Here is a 21,644-nt window from a genome sequence, read left to right on the forward strand (position 1 = left end):
GCCGTTCTGGAACAGGAATATTGAACATGCTGAACAGTGTCCTGTGCTATGATAGATAAACTGCTACCTCTGTATGTTTTGAGGATGTCATAATCTTGTGAAGATTGTCCCACATTGTGATGATCTTCGTGTTCTTGTTCCTTGCTGTTGTTCTGTCTTCCTGTCTGTTGTTCTGCAATAAAAGGCCATTTTGTAAGACACTAAACAGTCAACTTTGGTGAAATTTTACCAAGAATGTTGCATCTGGGGCAATGAATATATGTGAAGGGAATTTGTCCATCTGTACTTACACCCTGAAAAAATAAGATTCATAATTTAATTTCTGAACTGTATTGTAGGCTTGGTCTTTCTCTCAAGTGGGAGCTCCTCATGTATTTCTTTATAGCATTTATTTTTTCAAATCTCCATGGCCCCAGTGTCTAGAGAGACTTAACAGTATTAGAAAATATTAAAAGGCCTAAACCCTTAAAATCCAGCTTTTTCTGAATGAACAAAATATAAAGAAAGGAATTGGAGTTTGGAGTTGGAGTTCCTTTTACATACAGGGAACAAAAACAGCAATACTGTAGCCTGCAGGCAGAGCCAGGGGGAAAAGAGCAAATGAGTCAATTAATTTTTTGCTCTGTGACATAAATTAGGACAGCAAATTGCACTGTCATCCAGTGAAAATGTTCAGCCTTGAGACAGGGGTAGAGAAAAAAACCTCAAAATCTAAGCAAGCCATTTGTTCAGCTATGCAGGCTGAAATACAGAGAAAGAGAAAACCATATACCATTAAAGTATTTATAGTTAATGACTAATGTCTTGTATTGCTCTTGGGAGTTAAGTGGATACTTTATCGTACATAATTTGAAAGGTAGAATGCTATTGCAGTGTATGGTTATGAACTCGGAAAAATATCCTAGGGTGTAAGTAAGATTCTGTTTAATGGTGAATTTGTCATTGATTATGTTGGGAATGCTTAGGAGGGCTTGCAGGAGTCAGAGAGGTGGTCTTGGGCAGACATAGGAAGATGGAAAAGAGCAAGGAAGGAGGACTGAGAAATTCATAACTTCAGAAGCAGAAAGATGAATAAAATGAAGTTAAAAGTATCCATTGGAGGTAGAAAAAAATAGGGAGATCTTGTTGCTTTAGTTCCCTCTTTCCTCTTCTTGCTAACCTAGTTTTCCTGTCCTCTTCTGCTCTGGTCATTAATTTCTCCCTATCAGAAATATTTATTCCTGGCTACTTGAGATGTTGAAATATTGGTAAAGTGGTAGAATCTTAGTTACATATTAGAAGAAAGTAGAATCTGGTGGATGGCTTCCCTGGGTAGTTTTTTTTAAGCAGGCTGTTCTTTTAGTATATACATAGCTCTTTTGGTTATAGAACAAAAATAAACATACTTATTAAAACTTATTCCAAACCTTTACAGTTCTTTTGCTTAGTTTTCAAATTAAGGGAACAGAACAGATCAGTCTGACCCAGGAGACATAGCCTTGGTCTCAAAGTGACTATTATTGTTAGAAAATTATTCCACACATGAGACTTAGAAAGATAAGTTCTCTTTACATAAAATGGGCATAATTGAATGTTTACTTCTTTTATTGAGTTCTTGAGTGGCTTTCTTAGCATGCATAGTCTGAATGCCAGGTCCTCATTTTAGGGTGCAATTTAAACTGAGTTGCACACAGAAGTCTGAATGCATCAATTTAACTGAGTTACAAGAGAACACTGTGATGGTTTTGATTTTTGCTTTCACTGGAGAGGAGTTCAGAGAAAATTTGGATAAGCTGTTTGGCCTCAGTTGCTTTACATCCCAGCCACATGACCTTGCAGTTTCAAAAGCTCTTCGCTATTAGACTGATACCTTAGTATTACTTTTTTTCCATGTAAAATTTTTACTCCCAACATATGTGAGTTTTAGCTGAAATAATTTATGGAAATAATAAGGAAATAATTTAAAATTACTTACTTTTAACACAAGTAAACATGTTTGCCTCATTACTGTGGCAGTTATGTAGACTATCCATTCCTAGTCTCTAGAAATAAGTAAATATTTGTTTTGCAGAACCTGTTTTTCAAAGCTTGATTGGTAAGCTGTCCATTAACCACATAATCACTCAAATGTGGGCCTTGGCATTTGTTTCCAGAATTTGTGGTGTTTTGTGTCAAGTCGCGTGTTCATTATGTCTGTAACTTCTTTCTGTACAGTTGAAAGCTGATTTGTTTTGTAAAACATGATGTGTAATCCATGTGTCCTTGAGAATCTCTTCACCCCTCTTCCCACCATTTTAGTTCTAGAACAGGCTCCATTAACAGTCATAGTTTGGACTGAAAGAAGGAGATCAAATTCAGGTCTTTGCTTCTGGAACTCATCCCAGATTTCAGCTGCTCATACTTTGGATATATTAATTTTTGTGCATTTTGTGAAGATCACCTTCTATGCAGGCTATTGTGTATTCATTATTTTGCCTCGATCCAAGATCAAAATTTAATTTCTTTCACTTCTCAGTAACTGCTGAGTATGACAACTTGAAGACCCAATTTAGGGTCTATTGAAAGAAAGATTTCTTTATTGGCAGTTTTACAGAAGTAGCAAAAATTCTTAAATAAAAGCCAATATAAAAATAAGTATGACTGGAATATAAACCAAAAAGGTTTTATCAACCTGTTAGTAAAATTATGTTGCAAATTATGTCTTAAAATTGTTGTACAGAGCAGAATGTCTTGCCTCACACTCCTTGAGAGGGCGAGTGTTTCTGTCTGTGTTTTTTTCTGAGGATTCAGGGCAATATAATCCATTAATTCTGGCAGGTCATTATTTATGCCTTGGTGAATAATTGGGAAGATTCCCATCCTGACTGAGCAAATTTAACTTTCGTTTAACATTGCTTTTTGGAGAATGACTTGCTTGGTCTATGTTACATGTAAACTGATTCACCTGGGCTTGAAGCTAAAGTAGTCCAGGATAAATAGATATGACTTACCAAGGAAGATAAGGATTCTTGAGTTTCTCTGTAAGACAGAACTGCAATGATGCAACCTTCTGACATCAGATTTGGGCTGTCCTAGCTCCCAGTTTGGGAAGCCACTCAAACTGTTTTATCCTTTCCTCCCCCATCTTTGGCTACCTGACAAGCAAGGCTTCAAGCAATTTTCTTCTGGTGGGGAGTCAGAGTTTTCAAGTGAGGCAGCAGGAGCCTGGCAGCATAAAAACCTTTGATGGCCAGTTGGGGAAAGCTCATGTGTCAGGAAAGCTTTATCTGTTGGGCTGTGTTGCTTCAAGCAGTGATGCTATGATTGCCCCACCAGGTCCCTGGAATCTGCTGCTTTGGCCAGGTCTCCTCATCAGAACCTCAACTTGCTTTTTGCCATATTTAACACTGTTATGTGTTCACTTTTCCTGTCTTGCTGACTCAAATTCTTTTGACTTCTTTGCATAATACTTGCTGAAATTTGGTGCATTTAAACGTGTATTTGTGTTGGGAAAGCTATAGGTTGCTCCCTCACTCTACAGGATGATTACTGGCTCATTTGATTTCTAAGTCACCTGGTAATTTCCAGTCAGAAATATGTTTAGAAGCATGCATTAATCTTGTTGAATGCACCAAGGCAGTTTTTCAAATGACTTAAGTGAATGCTGTATTGACTTGGAGCTTTACAAATAGAAAGTTGGAGAAGAGGTCAGAGACAAAATAACTGAAGATGCAGAGTGCAGAGATTTACTAGTGCTGATTTGAGGAGGAATTTTAATAATCTGAATTTTTCTTCTTCTTTCATTTATTTTGTCTGAGTAGAGGTAATTCTTCACTTATACAGCTTCCACTGGGGACATTTGAGAAGTTTGAAGGCTGATAATTGTACAAAGATCATCCAAAAGACAAGTTCAGTTTGGTGAATAGGTGTTTAATCGTAGCTCAGTTGACAATGCTCTGAGCTGCTAGGCAGATAGCAGAATTTCTTTGTCTGCTATGAGTAAAAAACCTGTGATGTGTCCCAGTCCTTCTAAAAAAAAGCCCAATAAACCAATCAAGAAAACCAGAACAGAAAAGAAGTTGCTGGTATAAAATCAAGACATTCATTGCAGAGTTCAAGTTCATAGCAAGTCACTGAGGAAAAAAGTGTTACAGTGAAAACCATTCTCACATCAATATAATAAAAAAAAAAAGTTCTAAATTTAAAGCTCTGCTAATCAGAATATACACCTGTTCTTCTGTCATCTCTTTTTTTCCCTGTCTGCTCTACCAGTGATCATCACTAGTGTGGGGAAGGAGGACCATCACCCCCATCCTGTGTACTTTACTGAGCATCTGTGAACTGCTAATGCTTAATCTGGCATCTTTAGCTTTCAGGTTTAATGCCTCAGTTGAGAGTAAGCAGTGACCAGTCAGAACCCTCATGGATATTGCTCCTGGTGCTTTACTTTACATCTGGAGGAGAGGGTTGGTCTACAGAAATGCCCATATGTATGTGAAAATCTGGTACTTGTGGAATGAATAGGAGCTCTGGCACTGAGGCAGGAGTTGCTGATCTAGGAAAGGCAAGCTGCAAATTTGAAAAAGCAACACCATTGCAATGAATTACATTCCGTTTTTCACAGCCATACAAATGTAATTACTTTAATATACTGTTGTATGGAGAGAAGTAGTATACTCAGAATGGAAGAGAAACAGTTTATGGTTTACACTCAAAGTCAAAGTTCAAAATCCCTTCTAAACACAAGTTTCTATATGTTCTTTGTAGTCGCTCTGCTTTCTCTAAAAATCAGCAGAAGCAAGTTGTGCAGTTCTTCACATAATATAGTGTGGATTGCGGGTTTCCAGAGTCAGATTAGCTCAGTCTGCTGGTTGGTCCAAGCACTGTTTTCAGCAGCCTCTGCCATGAGGTACCTTTTGAGTTTGCACCCAGTCCTCTATTTCCTAGGACTTCCACAGCTGAGTTGATGAGCTGTCTGCTTTCAAATGTCAGAAAGTGCAAAATCTTGCCTTTGAGCACATGAGAAGGGTCAGGCAGAATATCCTGACTCCTCTATGAAATACCCTTACAAGTTGATGTAACTCCTGTGGCAGCACAATACTGCTGAGGTGAGACACAGAGGGGCTCTGCTGTTATTCCAGTAAAATAGGCATGTTCAAGTGAATTAATGGAATTGAAGTTGCGAGTGTGTCTCTTTTCCCAAGCTTGGTATGCCTCCCTCTATTTGAACAGAACTCAGGCCTGTTTAGTCTCAAAAATGAACACAACAGGGGAACTCAGGATGTCTGTCATCAGTGCCTAAACAATGGGAGCTGTTTCCTTTCTGATAGCAGAGGCAAGGGTCAGAAAGAAGACTTGTGCTTCCAACCTCCTGCATGAAGATGGGAAAGTTACTGAGTTCGAAGTTTCCAAAAAATTAGTTTAAACTGATTCTGGAGGGGCTGCTGGCCCTGGTGCCTAGCTGTGAGATGTGCAGTGATGTTGTGTGACTCAGGAGCACACTGCAAGTGTTGATGGTGTGAAGTCAAGTCTGTCACGCATGCACACATCCTTTCAGCATGTGTGTTTGTTTAGGCATTTGTTTAAGTTTTTAAAAGCTCTGAGCCTTTGCCAGGGCTTCTGGGCTCTCAGCTTATTTCAAAATCAGTAGGCTGATGGCTAAACATAGACGTAGTTTTTTGTGTTGAAAAGATCCCTGTTTGCATGAGTCAGTGCTCCTGCCCTATAAATGAAGGAAGGTATGAATATTTACTTTCCTGACAGAAATGTTGCATCATTAATATCTGTGCAGCTTTTCTTTATTAAATATTCTTGTCCTTTTATATTTAGTGCTGCATAAAAGAGACTTGTTAATGTGAGAGCAGTGGCTTTTCCCAGGAACAGCAGCTCAGGATTTCCCTCGTTGGAGGTGTGATGCTAATGCAACGGTGCCTCACATCCCATTGCTCTGTTTCTTCCAGAAGCCTCAAAAGAGGCAATTATGGTATTTTGAAATGTTGGTAATGATGTTAATGCTCTGTAGGCTTGACTTGGTCTGTCAGACCAAGGAGAATACTCTGAACAGGGAATTCATGTTTATGTGTCTTATGAAACACAGCAGAGTCAAGTGAGGAAATGCTCAGCTCTAAGCAGAGTGAAGGGTAGTGATGTATAGCATTATGCACCATTTCTCAAGCCTTTCTGAAACTTTGGACAAAATTGTCCAGGCTGTGGCTTTGTTTTATTGCCCTTTTTGGTTTCTGCACTCAGTGATGTGCTCAGTCTTGCTGCAGTTTTTGATTTAAGTAGAAGCTGTCCTGTAGCCTTTAGATCATTCATTTAGCACTTGTAAGATTTTCTGGTTTGCTATTTCACCTTTTTCTTTATTCCTTCTTAATAAATAGGTGAACATTTTATCAGTAATTTTCCATGTTGTGAACTTAAACTCTTGAATTTTTATCTTGTGTATTGCAGCTGGTGCTCAGGATAAAATTGGCTGGGCATTTGGCTTGGGTTTGGAGAGGCTGGCCATGATCCTGTACGATATCCCTGACATCCGACTGTTCTGGAGTGAAGATGAACGCTTCTTGAAACAATTTATTGGGCCTCACATTTGGCAAAAAGTAAAGTTCCAGGTAAAATAAAATATATATGATAATAGCTTTACATCTATCATGATTCTCTCATGTACTGCAGTAAAATCCAGCTTTTGATAATAACATTTTTTTCAACCAGACAAATGTTGTACACTCCTGCTGATACCCAGTCAACATCCCTGTTCTGAGAAGTGCTTAAGCACATATTCAACTTTTAAATATATCCAGAATAGGGATTGATTTAGGGCTGTGGTTTGGTTATGTTATGGCTTGGTTATGTCCTTGAGTTGTGTCTGTGATTCTGTTTCATTTTAAATATGTGTCTGACACAAAGCATTCCAAGATCATAACACATCCTCAAATTTTCCCATTGTTTTCACTCTACAATCATTGATGTCAGTGTGAATTGCAGTGTTGACCTTTGGCAAGTTCTTTGTGGATGTGCCTTGCCATCTTCACTGTCAGCTCTTTTCTCCTGGCGTCGGAAGGGAGGGTGCAGGCTCAGCTTGTATTTGTTTTGTAACTCCTCTGCTGTGGTGATTTTTGTGGTTAGCAGCCCTGTCTTGCTTTTTGTACTTACGAAGCAACCAGGCATGACTGGATTGAGTGGAAATGCTGCTTCCATCATACTCTTCAGCAGGAGCATGGGGAGGTTCAAGTCAGGTGGTGTCAGCTGGTCTTTGGGGGAGTTGAGCTGACATAGATGCTTGATGAAGTCTGAAATACTAAAGCAGTAAAATACATTTTGCAGCTGCCTTTTACCATTCAGTTTGGTTTCTTTGTGTACAACTTGATTATGTTTTTTTAAGAAATGTAATTATTAAAGGGGAAATCAACAGTGATAGGTGACATTTGAGTAGTCTGCATACCAGTAGCAGCATCCATCCATTTGTTTTTAATTCATGGCAATTCTTGCATATCTTGTTTGGTAGCATCAAAATACTGTTTGAGATAAGTTTGGGGGATAATTTTGGCTTTTTTGGTATGGGTAGAGGTTTAAGGAATTTTTTTGGTTGATTGGGTTTTTTTTATTTGTTTATTTGGTATAACTGGCATTAGTGCATTCAGTTTGTAGTTAGTTATCTTACAGAAAGACAGGTTTTTGCCACTGTTCTGAAGGTGTGTCTGCTTGTACATTTCCTTGATCTCCTACAGAATGTTTATTGCTCTTTTCAATAAAAAATGCTCAAGTCTCTGTTTCAGTCCCTTTCTGATTGGCTTTGCTCCTTTGTGGCTTTCTTTAGAGATTGCAGTCTGATGGAGCTAAGATGAGATTTCTTGCTTCCTTTAAAACTCTGGATCCAAGCTTCCAACTGATATTAGCAGTAGATTGGGCTTTTGGGGAAAGGCCCAGATTGTTGGAATGTTATGGACTGACATTGAAGCTGAGTCAAAGAGAGGGCTGGGTGTCTGATTTCTCTAAGCTGCATGTAGTTTTCATGTTCAGTTTTAGGTAAGTCAGGTGTAGTGAAGCAATCTGAAGATGGCAAAGGCACAGGTTACTGTGGATAAGCTCAGAGGAAAGTACATCATTTCTAGGAAGCTGAATCTGATTTTTTTTTAAATTGGTGCTGTTTGGTAGCCTTAGTTTTGGTGCTTTTTCTCTTCTAAAGAGAGGGTCTGGCCAATGTTTTAGAAACAGATTTTTTTTCTCTGATATCAAGTACTGCTTAAGGACTTTTAAGTTATAATTTCTCTTTTTTTTTTTTTTTTTTTTTTTTTTTTTTTAATTTTTTGCCCCTTTCCCTTTTAACACCTACATACACCTACTCGACTTGGATGTTTCATCTTCAGTTTTGGTAATTCTCCCCAACTCTTAGTTAACATTTTTCAGTTCTGTATCTGAATATAAGAGAATGGAGGCAAGCTTAGGTTTTTGTTTGAAAGCAAGTCTATATCCAGCTTTCGTCTGGTACCCTACATTGAACTTTTTCAAGCTCTGTGCTGTACATACTTCTAGTACATATTGGCATTGCTTTTTAAAGGGTTAATGACCCTTCAGGTGAAAATACTATTAAATACTCTTGGTACTACCATAAGGTCTCAACTTTTTTTTCCTGTTCTATGTTATTTTTTAGGTATGCTGTAAAACCAAGTTAGCAGACCTCTTGTTCCTGTCTGCTTGATAAAGAGTCATAATTAATGAATCACATGGTTTATTCATATTCATTTGAAAGAAAACTTTTAGCCTGTCTTCTAGTGTTGGTGTTGTAAGAAATCTCAATGGATATTTTAAAAGTGTCAGTTTTTCTGCATGCAAGGCCATGCAGTACTTTTCAGCCTGACTGAACTGAACAAAGACAGACCAAGTGTTTTGAGAGCCTTTCATGACAGAAATTGAATCCTGTGGCTCAGAAGGTCCCGGTAAAAGTCCATCCTTTATGTGATTAACTGAGAGTGACCTGTCAACCTTTGGGTACTCCCCCAAATCCTTTCTTATAGTCTGAATATGATCCACCAACATAAATATTTTTCTTTCTCTTCTTTAAAATGTTCTTCAAATACGTGAAGTCCACATGGCATAGCAGTAACCTTTAGCTGGGCTAAATATACTCTTGCTCAAAAATTGCATTTAATTGGAGCATTTTCTTGGGACTTAGAGTATATGTTTTATGCCTTTTAACAGCCTGAATGTGTCAGACTTTTCCCTTTGTCATCAGTTGCTCAGTACATGTGTGCAGGCTTCAGTAGGTCAAAAAGCTGCTGGGAAAAGCTGACAGTGCTTGTACCACTGTGGCCACTCAGCACAGCAGTGTTAGAGTGCTTCTCCCCACAGATCAGATTATTGCCTGGATTTGGATTAGCAAATCACTTCAGCTATAATTTGACACAAGTCACAGCAGTGTGGAGATCAGGGTCTGGTAACTTTCTTTCAATTGTCTGTGTAGGGCTTCTGCTCAGGCATGAAACAAAACACTGAGGATGGGCAGGCAGGAAGGACCAAGAGCCTGCAAGGCACAATGGAATGAAACAAATGGCTCGGTTCCGACCTAGTCTGCTGTGTTATGTCTCTGTTTGTCAGGGCCCTGAGCACAGTTCCATGTAATCATTTTCTGATTTATGCTGAACCAGCACTCTTACCAAAAAAAAAAAAAAAAAAGTCCATGGGCTGACAAGTCTCAAGGAAACGTACAAAAATGAAATGACATTTAGAGAAGAAAGGCGCTCACAGTTCAGTGGTAGTGTGGTGAGCCCAGAGGTGTTGATTAAGAAGAAAGGTCTCTGGCAGCAGGATGGATCCTGCAGCCTCCATCATTTTGCTGCCAAAGCAAGCGACACATAATGTCGAGTGACTCCTGGTGTGTTCTCCCTTGACAAAGTCACTTCCATTTGATGCTGCCAGTGTCTCTGGCTGCTGTTGTTTTAAATCGTTATTTATTTCAATTGCTCAGGAGCCTTGTGGCCTGCACTGAGGTCAAGCAGAAGCATGATTATGGCTGTTCTGGCAGTGGTACTGAAGGAAACTGGATCAGATTTCTAGCAAAACTACAGACTCCCTATGATAGGAGTTACTGTCTTCTTGATTTCTGCATTATCTGTAATATTCTGCAATATCTGCAATAAGCCTAGCACCACCTATTTTTTATCACCCCCTTCCATCATCTCCAAGGTCTGCTCCTTCCTAGTGTCTGCTGGGAACGCACAGTCCCTCAAAATTAAATTCCTTTATAATTACCTGGTAGCTACAAAACTCAAAATAATAGACTTTCTAAGCAGGATCATTTTAAGGCTACAGAAGAGAAGAAGCTCCTGGAGCAGCACTGCTGGGAGACCTGAGGCTTTGGAAGTGGTGTGAGGAGACTTGACAAACAACTTGAATTGACACTGTTCATCTCCTGCACAGTTGTAGCCAGAATGGTGTATGTGGTCCTAATCCAGGATACTCTTTCTGCTTTGAAAAGTGAACAGTCGAGGATAGCAGAGATGATCAAAATAATCAAAAAGATGTAGTTGTGTGGAAAGAAGTGGTTCATTGTACTGGGAAGGAAATCAAAGCAGGCTCCTCTTCCTCTTGTGCAAGATAGCAAAGGCTGGGCCTTGCCTTTGCTCAGTGTGCTGTAGGAATTAAGCTCCTGCTCTAATGACAAAGGATTTCCGCAGTAGCCCAGTTTGCACTGTTTGCTGTGTATGTGAGCCCTCTTGTTCACACCATTAGACAGTCCAACTTTTCTACCTTACTGTGCACTTTTCAGTTTTCAGGGACAGTAATCATCCCTGTGCATCTTTCCTGTGCATAAGCCTGATTGTTGCTGGGAGACACAGAGCTTGTCCTGAAGCTTTAGAAGATGCTGAAAATAAAATGCACTGTCAAGTGTAAGGGGAAACTTTAGCAAATTAAACCATCCTAGTCATATCCTTTACTCCATACTTGAGAAGGAGAGTATCTAGAGTATATACCATCCATTTCAACCAGTTTGATCTTATGGCATTCACTGCACAGGGTGGGTCTGTCTGATCCATCATTAGTATACTACTCCATATAATTTATATTTATCTTCTTAGTCGGTGACTAGCGTTATTTTCAAATAAAAATTAAATAGATTCCCTGGTTGCTGCATTTTCAGATATTTTTCATCAAGATTAGGTGACTCCATGCTAAAATGGTTATTCATTTCTCATGTTTATTTTCTAATAGTGCATCTATTAAAGCCAAATATGCAACCATTAATATGTAAATTTAACTTGGGTGTTTGAACAAATAAGGTATAGCTTCAACTGTGATTTATTGTATAAATAATTTTAATGTAATTGAAGATATATAATGTGTGTGTCTGCATGTAGAGGTACAATAGAGAATAGATGATGATGTAGCATAAACATTTTACTGGCATGACTTTGGGAAGGTTGAATATCTAAGAGTGAATTACATAGATCATCTTAGGCAAACGTCCATAAAACCTTACAATGCTGTATATCATCTCAGGCTTGTCTGTATGCTCTGCAGAACACCATGAAGCTCTTTTTTTAATGTTGGGTGTGCATGGAGAGTGAGCAAAAATACCTTCTTCATTGCAGAGATGCTGGACTAAGCTGCACGATTGGGTTAGAAATCACTTGATCATCAAGTCTTCTCATCAGGATGTTCTATCTTGTGTCATTTGTAGGTAGTGCTGGTATTGAAGCTCTGGGAACCTGAGCCCTCTGGCCCTAGCCAGGCAAAGTACTGAAGGACATGCTGAGCTTTAAACTTGCAAGCAGTCCCATTTAAATCAATGCAACAGTTCGTATGCTCAGTCAAACATAACCCAAATGCCTAAATAGCTTCAGGTCAGAGATCTCCACATTTCCTGGGATCCAACTGAGAGTGATCAGCACCTTGCAGGGCTGAAGCAGTGGAAACTTCCTAAATGATCATTATAAGCAAGAAGAGTTTAATATGACAAACCATACCACACTAAGCCAGTTTTACTGATCAACACTTGTGTAAAAAAAGTCAACAAGAAAAATTCTGGAGAGTAAACAGAACTTGAATTCCCACTCTCGGCTGAAGAAAACTGTCTGAAAACACAGTAAAGAAAGAAGAAAGCAGGGGTTCAGAATGAGCAAATGGGATGGACAGTCACATGGGACTGAATACAAAGCAAGCACTCATACACTCATACAAGACCAAGTGAAAGGAACATAGAAGAGAGAAGTGCTGTACTTTGAGCATTGGGGGCAATATGAAAAATTCTGGTTTACAGTTAAGTTTAAGCAGATTGGGCGGAATGGGATGAAAAGGGAAGAAAAACACAGGAAAGGAGAGTAGGCTTATGGCAAAAACTGTTGAGGCTGTTACAGAAGTCTTTTTCTAGATAATCAGAAAGTTTTCCTGGGTTTTGTACTGTACACGTCTACTCCTGATCTCCTTTTGAAAGATCAACAAGTGTGAGGGACCACAAAAATTATGACCACTAGCCATCAAAGCAAGTTTTAAAGTACTATCATCAGTTTTGAGATGATTGTGGAGGACTTCCAATTCTTCTTCTGGATTTGTGAAACACTTAGTGTGTCAGAACCCAGACCCATGACAAAGGCTGTACTGAGATGATATTCACAGAATCACAGAACATTCTGAGCCGGAAGGCACCCACAAGGATCATCACAGTCCAGCTCCTGGCCCTCCACAGGGCCAGCCAAGAATTACACTATGTGCCTGAGAGCATGAGAAACTCCTGGTAAGAATAAGCACTGACAAGGGATGTGATTCCCAACAGTCTAGCTGCTGCCTTCTGAGCTAATACCAGTGATGCAGATTTTCTCGCATACCCTGTTTCCATCCCTCCACCCACCCACTGCAGTCTAGTCTCACTGATAGCCTCCCATTGAACCTGAACAAATCAGCAATAGTTTAATTCCTTTCTGCTTGTACTTTTCTAAGTAAATAAAATGAATAAATAAAAAATGTCAATAGCTCTTTCTGCCTAGATTAGTTGGTGGTATTTGTCTTATGTACTGTGTTGTCTGCTGAAGTACCAAAGGGCAAAGTAAATCCATTTAATCCATTTAGCAGTCACCTTAGTAACAGTTGGATGTACGGACAAGCCTATGGCATTCATTAACAAAACTACCACTCTCTTCCACATGTGTTCCTTGAAAATACTTTAAGTATTTCTGTGTTGTTGTCACAGTATTAGAATAATTGAAAACTCCTGTTCACCTCTTCTAACTTGTCTCATCCCAATAGCACATTTAGTTTAGATTTAGCTGGTGGTGACTTGAAGCAAAATAGCTGATTTGAGCTGTTCTTTTATTAATGTTAAGGAATTTCTGCTTTGTGCACAACTGTCACAACTGGAATTTGTTTTGAGTGGATAGAGTATGTTATTTTATATATATATATATATGTTTAGAGAGCAAAAATATTTCATCCTTACTTTCAGTTGTCTATGCTAACACATACTTTAATGACCAGTAAATTTTTTATGTTATGGCAGGTAATTCCAAAACCTGGAGGTAATTATGTGTTTCCTATAGATTTTTAGTTATGTGAGAGGTCCAGTGCTTTACTAACAAATGTAGCAAGTGCCACAGGAGATTTTGGAAGCTAGCTATGTGGGATACCAGTGTATCCACCTGGCAGATTGTCCTCTCTTTTGACTGCAGGTCCAGAGACAGCAGTTGAGACTTTTCTTCATTTGAAGGGTTTTGGTGGGTTTGGGCTGTTCATTACCACTCCTCCCAGGAGCCTTGTTTCTCACAGTGTTAGGATGAGAAGCACAGTTTTTTGTTTTTTGTGGTGGTTTTTGTTTCCCATGTGCTCATGTTCCCCTGTGCTGTTCTGCTTCACTGCTCCACATGTACCACAGAAGCTACTTTTGTGGCTATGCTGTGAGATGAATCACGGAGCTTTTTCCTCTGCAGTTCCTTAAAGCTGTGTCAGTTCCCTAATCCACTTCTCAATGTTGCTTCATGCTATCAGCACAACTGATGAGACAGCACTTTCGTTTTTGGAGGCAGTATACAAGGTGAGGGGTGAATATACCCAGCAGGTGTGTCCTCAGTACTAGTGAAAGACATTCCCAGCAACTGAGACCAGACCACCAGGGACTTCCTTCCAATTCGTTTTTAAACAAAAAGAAGCTACTGAAGCCTTGACTGCATTTTGTCTGCACCACTTCTATGTGATGTAGATAAAAAATGATTTTGCAGTTATGAATGCTGCTGCACTGTCATTAGAACCATTTTACTGCTGATGTCTTTTCTTCCTAGGCAGAAGCCAATGAACCCTAGTCAAAGTACACTAGATACTATCTAAATTATTACTTAGCAAAAACTGCAATAAGCTTCAAAAAGCATATGTTACAGTGGTTTGCTGTGATCTCTAAACCTCATATATTTGCAATTTGACTGGCTGAGGCTTTTTGAAACAAATAGCTCACAAATGAGTAATTCCAGTGCTGAATATATCAACCGATCTTTACTGCATCCCAAATGATGAAGTATAATGGTCATACAAAGTGCTTAAATAAGCCATGGAGCAATTTCCAGCAGTGATATATATGCTGAAACTCACATTAAATTGATATTAGGTGAAAGAGTAAACCTGGAAATCTAAAGTAACAATAGATTTCACGTAGGTTGTGTGAAGCTATGCTAGTGGTTTTGACAGGAGTCCACATATGTTCAGAGCTTTCGGTTTATTGTCTACAAAAGTATGTAGCTAGTCAGGAGGGTAACCTTTACACATTTCCAATGGTTCTCCAATACTGGTTTAGTTTACATTGTGAGTACTAGAATTCTGGTTAGCGGGATGGCATAGAAAATATCTTGACTTTAGTCTTTGGCCCTGACCTGAGAAGTGACTCAATAATTCTCTTTTCCATGGTGTTTCAATTGTAGTTGTCTTGTACCTCCTGTCTCGGCATCTCTTCTCCAAACTACCTTAGGCTGGAAAGTTCTTCAGGACAGGAATTAGCATTTTGTGCTCTGTCTGCCTAATGGGACCATGGTTTCTGGCTAGCAGTCCTAGGTAATTACCACAATCTGAATATGTGCATGCCTGTAGCAGGGTTAAATACATCTTTGTGAGTATACATTATGCATTTGATGTAAGAATAAACTTCTGTTTAAAATGTGTCCAAGCACACACTCTATATGTGCCTTCAGAGATACAGGTATGTGCTGGTGTGCACACACAACCACAGAAATATAAAGGAAAAAAAAAATCTCAAACCCAGTAGGAAATAAGCTCTTATTCATTTTTCCAGAGTTAGCTAAAAAGATGGGGGTTGTCATACATGAGTTTATTTGATAGTTCTTTTAACACTGGTGCCAGTGTTTTACATGTAAACTATACACCTCGCAAAGAGCTTTTGATAAAGTGATCTTTAAAATCATGCCTAAGCCTCTACAGTCATCATCTGTGGCATGATTAGACATTGCAGCTGAGCTGTGGAGTGTCCCTAGGAAATGAGGGCTGGGAAGAACAATCTCTGTATGTGTGTATGCATGAACAGAAGCACCTTTTGAAGTACATGGTGTTAATAAAAAACCCTGATTTTCAGCTACCACTTCTCTGATCAGAATATGAATTAGGCTACAGAGAATAGCCAAACAACAGAAGGCACAGTTGGGAAGAACTGCATTATTCTTATCATACCAATTCTCCATTTCCTTCATCTTCCTAGTGTGAGAGACACATGAACTACTGCAGTGACAGCCTAAGCCAAAATGTGACAAGTAAGTAATGCTTTGGGGTGCATGTGCTGCAGAGGATTTGGCTATGCAGTTGTAGAAAAATTAATAATGGGAAGAAATCCCCTCTTTTGAGGATTGATTGCATCCTCCTGCCTGTGCAGAAGTGCATATGCAATCCAATAATCCAATTTGCATAATTATTCCCACATGTAACCTGTTCTCCTAAATCAGCAGTAGTGAACCCATTTTCTGATTCTTGTAAAATAAGGAAAAGCATTGAAGAAATATCTGTTCTGCACCAAGATTCTGCTTCTAGAGATTTGAATGTTCTTTACATTTTGTCATTGCATACTGAAATGCTTAGTGTACTTTTTGTACCTTTTTGTGCTTAGTCTGTTCTCAGCTTAGGCTTCTCTGTAGTATTCTCTTTCGAAGTGTTGTTACTCTATAACAAGAGTATAGCTTTAGGAATACTCAGGGTCTGAGAGAAAAAAATTAAAGGCTTTTGTCCCTCTTCTGGGTAATGGACAAGTAGAGCCTTTTATTTCAGTTTCTCTCTAGCTTACTTACTGTACTTTAAATTTTTAGCTTGCTACACTACCTTGGTGTTTTATTATGAGTTTTGAACTTTTGAGGTTGTAATTTGTATTAATTTAGAACTTAAGTGGGGAGATGGGGGGAGAGGGGTTGGGGGAAGTGAAGTTGGCTACTCTGGAATTAAAAATACTGGATTTTGCCAAGAGTCATAGAATCATATAATCCTTTGGGTTGAAAAAGACCTCTTAGATTACCAAATCCATTGTTATGCTATCATCACCATATTCACTACTAAGCCATGTCCCCAGGTGCCACATGCACTCCCTTTTTGAACACTTCCAGGGACAGTGATTTCACCACTTCCCTGGGCAGCCTCTTCCTCTGCCACTTGGGCAGTTTCCCCAAGACAAGAAGGAAGCCCAACTCTATTAGTGGTACTGGAATTTATAAAAATATTTCAAAACTACCAGTGACTTGTCTGGGAAAATTTCTGTGCATGGTGAGATGGTACAGATTAGCTCTGGGAAGTGTAGAAAAATAATTCTTTTGTAGCATGGCAATGTCCAGGGCATTGTGTGAAGTTGTAGCCAAGAGATATGAAGTGTCATTGCTGATATATTGGAAATCTCTATGTTTTTTTAGGAAGGAGAGAGAAAAAGAAGTATAGGTTGATAGGTGGGAAAAAGGACTTTTTCAGGTGTTGCATGTGCCTGTAAGATTCACAATGCCAGCTTATTTTAGTGTAAGTCACATTCAAGTGTTCTGGAGATTCTGCAATTTAAACAGTAACTCTCTGGAATGGTGCACTTAATGAGCAGAAAAGGAAATATAATCAACAGTGTTTTATATGAGGTTCTTCATCTAAGCCAAAATAAAATATTGGGTGCACTTTGTTTCCGTTGTTATGCTATGTATCTGGGAGAAATACATCTTCATATTGCTGCAGACTCTTTCCAAATACTTGCATTGTTTATTTAGATATAACTCTTTTATATGATGGGTACAGTATTTTGCTCCATAGAGCTATTTATCTCAGCATTATTATTAAGCATAATGAGAAAAATCATACAAGCCAAACCATCAGAAAGAAGGAAACCTGACTTCTGAGTATGGCAAACACCAAGTGCCTGAGCAACCAAAGCCTTCTGCAGGAACTGCAGGTGCTCAGCACTGCTGAAGAGAAAATTCTTAGTGCCTTCTGAGAAGTTGGGTTTCTGCTGACTTATACCAGCTTATTACCTGTTCCTTGCAGGCACGGCAGGTATTTTTAGAGAAGTGCAGGACACATCTGTTTTTTTATTCGTTGACAGTTTGTTTTCTGAGCTTTGCGTCTTCTTTTTACCCTTGTCAGTGATTTTGCCTGTAGTGTGGGATATTTGGATAGGAAGGACAGGCAGAATATAGACAGTCTGTGCAAAAGGCAGTCATAAGTGTTAATTACTAAGTTTGGTGTGAGAATCCACTTTACCATTTTGGTCATTCCAAATCATTGGATTCCTTCACCAGGATAGCAGCTTGCTTGTTTTCTGTCAAAGACATCACAACAGAGTAAGGATTGTCCCATCACTTCCATGTGGTCTGACATGAGTTCTATGGTAGCAACTGCTCAAATGGAAAAGCGATAACAGAAAAAGCATTTCTTGGTTTTTTGCAGTGATACATCTGTGAGGGAAGATGAGCACCGTGAAACCAACGAGCTTGGTAGGCCATCAGCTAGGAGCCTGGGAAAGAAGCATGAGGAAAATGCATTTTTTTCCACAGTGGGCATAGAACTGCTGAAGGAAAACGTCAGGCTAATTGCTTCTTCACCCTGATACTTTCAAAAGGGGTTTGTAAAGAGCTGTGATGTGGGAGTGAGTAGTAGAGGGCCATCCCTTTTGGTGATTCTCCCTGTGAGTCCTACTTTGTTCTGTGGAAATGAGACATCATTTTTGCCTCATTAAACATAGAGCATGGAGTTCATCACTGGTATTTAGGAGTAATTTATATTTATCCTTTGGTGGTTTTTATAATCAGATCACAAGAAGCAAGGCATATCTAAATGCCCAAGGGAACAGGTATCTGGGAATATCTCTGCTGTGTACACTGTAACATCCTTGCTTTTAATAGGATTAGGTCAATACTTTTATCTTCTTTATGTCTTCCCTGACTTTTGTTTTCAATTTCTTACTAATCATTTAGAATCATAACCCTTTCAGTGGCAATACAAGTGCTCTTTTGTGTCTGGAAATCTTCTGAAAAGCCAAGCCTTATTTCTTGGCTTTCTGACCACAGGCCAGTTAAAAACGCATATTTGCACTCAGAGAGGTATATTGTGACTTTAAATTTGACATCTTTTTCAGTACAAATTTAAACAAGTTTGACTTTAAAATGAAGTTACTGCATTTTAATAAAATGTTGTAAGATCACAGTGTCCCTTTCCAGTGGGGCTACAGAGGCTTAGTAATCAGGATTACTTTTGGGTGAACGTATGTAAAGGCAAGCATTCTACTCATTCATTCTGCCACAGCACCAGTCCTCTTGTGCATTTTGTCTGCTGCTTGGAAAAGGTGGAGCTTATCAACAACGTTTAATCTCTTCACTGGCTGTTACAGATCTTAGTTTTTTCGATGTCATATTAGATATTGACTTTCCTTTGTCCAGCAGGTTCCTCTATATGAGCTGTAACGTTTAGCATGCAAGAAAGGTTGCACTTGCTCCTGTGCATGTGCACACGTGTGTGCATTTATTTTGTGTCTTAATGGGGTTTACCTGAGGAAAGGTGCTTGACAGGCATTGAAAAAGGTGACTAAGTGGGATGCTATGGAGAGCTACCTGGTGACTGCTTAGGCAGAATATAAGCAATTAAACTCTTTCTTGTTTTGCACCTTCAGGGAACCTGGAATGGGGCTCAAGAAAGACATAGTTATCTCCAACATGACCCTCTAGGACACTGTTTAGGTGGCAAGGGGACAGAGCTCTCACGGTGACATGTGCGACACAGCAGGGAGGGACCTGGTCCACAGCTTTGTGTCATCTCACATTGAAGGCTGAGACTTAGCTAGGAAGACAAGTCTGTACTCCAGGAAACCTCCCTTTTCAACCTGGATGTAGGATGTCAGAATCACAGGATGAGTCAGGTTGGAAGGCATCCCAGCAGGTTGTCTGTCCAACCTCCCTGCTCAAACACTGTTGTCCCAGAGCACATGGGACAGGATTGCATCCAGATCGTTCTTGAATATCTCCATGTACAAAGAAAACTTCCTCCACTCAGAATGGTCCATGTTCAAGCAGAGTGCCTGAAATCCATGGAGCACTTCATGTTCCCATGAACATATGGTGTTCCCTGTACCTGTATGTGAACTTTTCAAAGTTAAGAATTCTGTTGTGGTGAGCAGATTGGTGTCTAAAAAGGGCTGATCATACTTCTGTGTTCATTCACCGAAAAGCTCAGAGCATCAGTGGAAGCTAACATGCTTCTGCCACTCCCTGCAGGAGGACAGAGCAGTGCATTGGTCCCAGACTAGTCCCAGACTAGTCCATTAGCTTTAGTTTTAAGAGCTTAATTCCAGAACATATTTTATATCTGCTTATCAGACTTTATGGTAGTTGTCTGTTGAAATTTACATTTTCTTCTTTTAAGATGTGTGTGTGTGTTTACACATTAAAATGTGTATATGTGTGTGTGTGTATGTGTGAATATATAGAACTTATTATATGTGTCTAAGGAAAAAATAAATTTGGTAAGGAGGATAGAAAACTTTTAATAATGGGGAACATTATGACTAAATTTTAAGCCACGGTAGCCAAGAAATTCAAAGTTATGTTCCCTGTAGCAACTGTAATTTGTCTACACTGGTCATAAATACGGAAGTGTAAATCTAGACTCACACGCACTAATACAGGAAATTTCATTATGTGCATGGGGGTTAAGTTACTGCTGTAAATTTGCAAATTTTAATTTCATGCCTGTTACGTGTTTAAATTTCCTATGATAACACTGAATTAATATAGTTTCACCATGGAATATATTAAGAAAGGCTCAGTTATTACAGGACTGTAGTTTTCATTTTGATGAGAATATGATGTTGCATTAAAACTGTATAGTTTATGTAGATATTTCTCCAAAACATGAGCAAGGCAGGACTGTTAAAGCTTAGCAGCCACGATGCTGCTAAGTCTCATATTTTTCTGACTTAGGCTGGTGATGGCAGTAAAGCATGGCTGACTTTTTAATAGCCTGGCTGCTGTGGAATTGCTAACCCAGTTTGTGGTACGTGTCGTCATTAACCTTGCATTTGTGTCACCACTGTAAAAATACAAGTACAGCTTTTTCCTCTGTGTCACTCCTTTGTTTTGTCCCATCGGCACCTGGCAGCAGGGAAGGAATGGAATGAGCAGCCACAGCACAAAACTTCTCCTGTCCCCTTGCCATGTTTTACCCATGGTTACTGCATCTGGGGAAAAGTGGCTTTTTTTCCTAATGGCAAATATTTGTGGAAAGTGCTAGTGTCCATCCTATTTTTTGGGACTCTGGGCTAAAGCCACTTCATGGCCTTGTGTGGGTTATTCACTGGCACTGGCTGTGCATTATTGCCAGCTGTTTTTACTGCAGCTTGGGAGGTTCTGCTCTCAGAAAGGAGGTTTCTCTCCCTTACAGCTGTGAGGTATCTGGATCCAGCTAATGATCCTCTGCCATGTGTGGATGAACAGACACCACTCTTATGGTGACCACTTGATTCCAGTAGTGCCCTGGTGTGGCAACATACACAGAGCCCATGTATTTGCTATTTTATGCTGGCAAATGGGTTCTCATGGATCCTGTTGCTGCTTAAGAGAGCTGTCTCCCAATAACTCGAGCAGCTGCAATTCTTCATCCCGCACATATTAACATAAACCAATCAGAGGGACAATTTTCAGCTGGCTACAGCAGGCTGTGATCTGCAGTGGTGAAGGAACAGGCACATGTTTGTTTTATCAGCTGCTGGAGGGGCAGTAATCTCAGACAGAAAGGCAGAGCACAGAGGCAGAGATGAGCAATGCCCTGAGCTATCACCAACCCCTATGAAAGACTAACAGCCCTGTGTTTTTAGTGGTGCACTAAAATGGTGCTCCTCAGGCACATGTAGGCATAAGCAAGGCAGGCTGGCAGAGCAGGTTATAGCGCTGGTGTCCCAACTACCCATTTCTGTACTAAAGTTAGCATCCTGAGAGGTAAAAGCTTGCAGTTTTAGGAAATACTTGGGTTATTTATTAGCCAGAGAAAGAACTTTGATTAATGACTAGTAAACATATATCATTGAGGGTGGATCATCATAAACTTCCATTTTATTATTTAGAGAAATTATAGTAATTCAACACTCCTAAATGCTTTCACTTTGGGTGATTGAAAAATGTGATGTCATTATGTCCAATATTTCCTACAAGATGAGTTCAGTGGAGTCCTATAGATAGTGTAATTTCTGGGAAAGCATT

The 21,644-nt window shown here is 39.4% G+C and overlaps 1 protein-coding gene across 7 annotated transcripts in view; it reads left to right on the forward strand.

Moving 5' to 3' along the window:
• Window positions 1-21,644, forward strand: part of FARS2 (phenylalanyl-tRNA synthetase 2, mitochondrial) — a 233,022-nt gene that overhangs the window by 130,178 nt on the left and 81,200 nt on the right. For all 7 annotated transcript variants that reach the window (XM_041475377.1, XM_041475375.1, XM_041475374.1 and 4 more), the window contains one exon: window positions 6,412-6,572. In XM_041475377.1, coding sequence (XP_041331311.1) covers window positions 6,412-6,572 — 161 coding nt within the window. The remainder of the gene's footprint in view (window positions 1-6,411; window positions 6,573-21,644) is intronic.

This window comes from Pyrgilauda ruficollis, unplaced genomic scaffold, assembly GCF_017590135.1.
Source record: "Pyrgilauda ruficollis isolate IOZ18807 unplaced genomic scaffold, ASM1759013v1 scaffold35, whole genome shotgun sequence".
Lineage (NCBI taxonomy): Eukaryota > Metazoa > Chordata > Aves > Passeriformes > Passeridae > Pyrgilauda > Pyrgilauda ruficollis.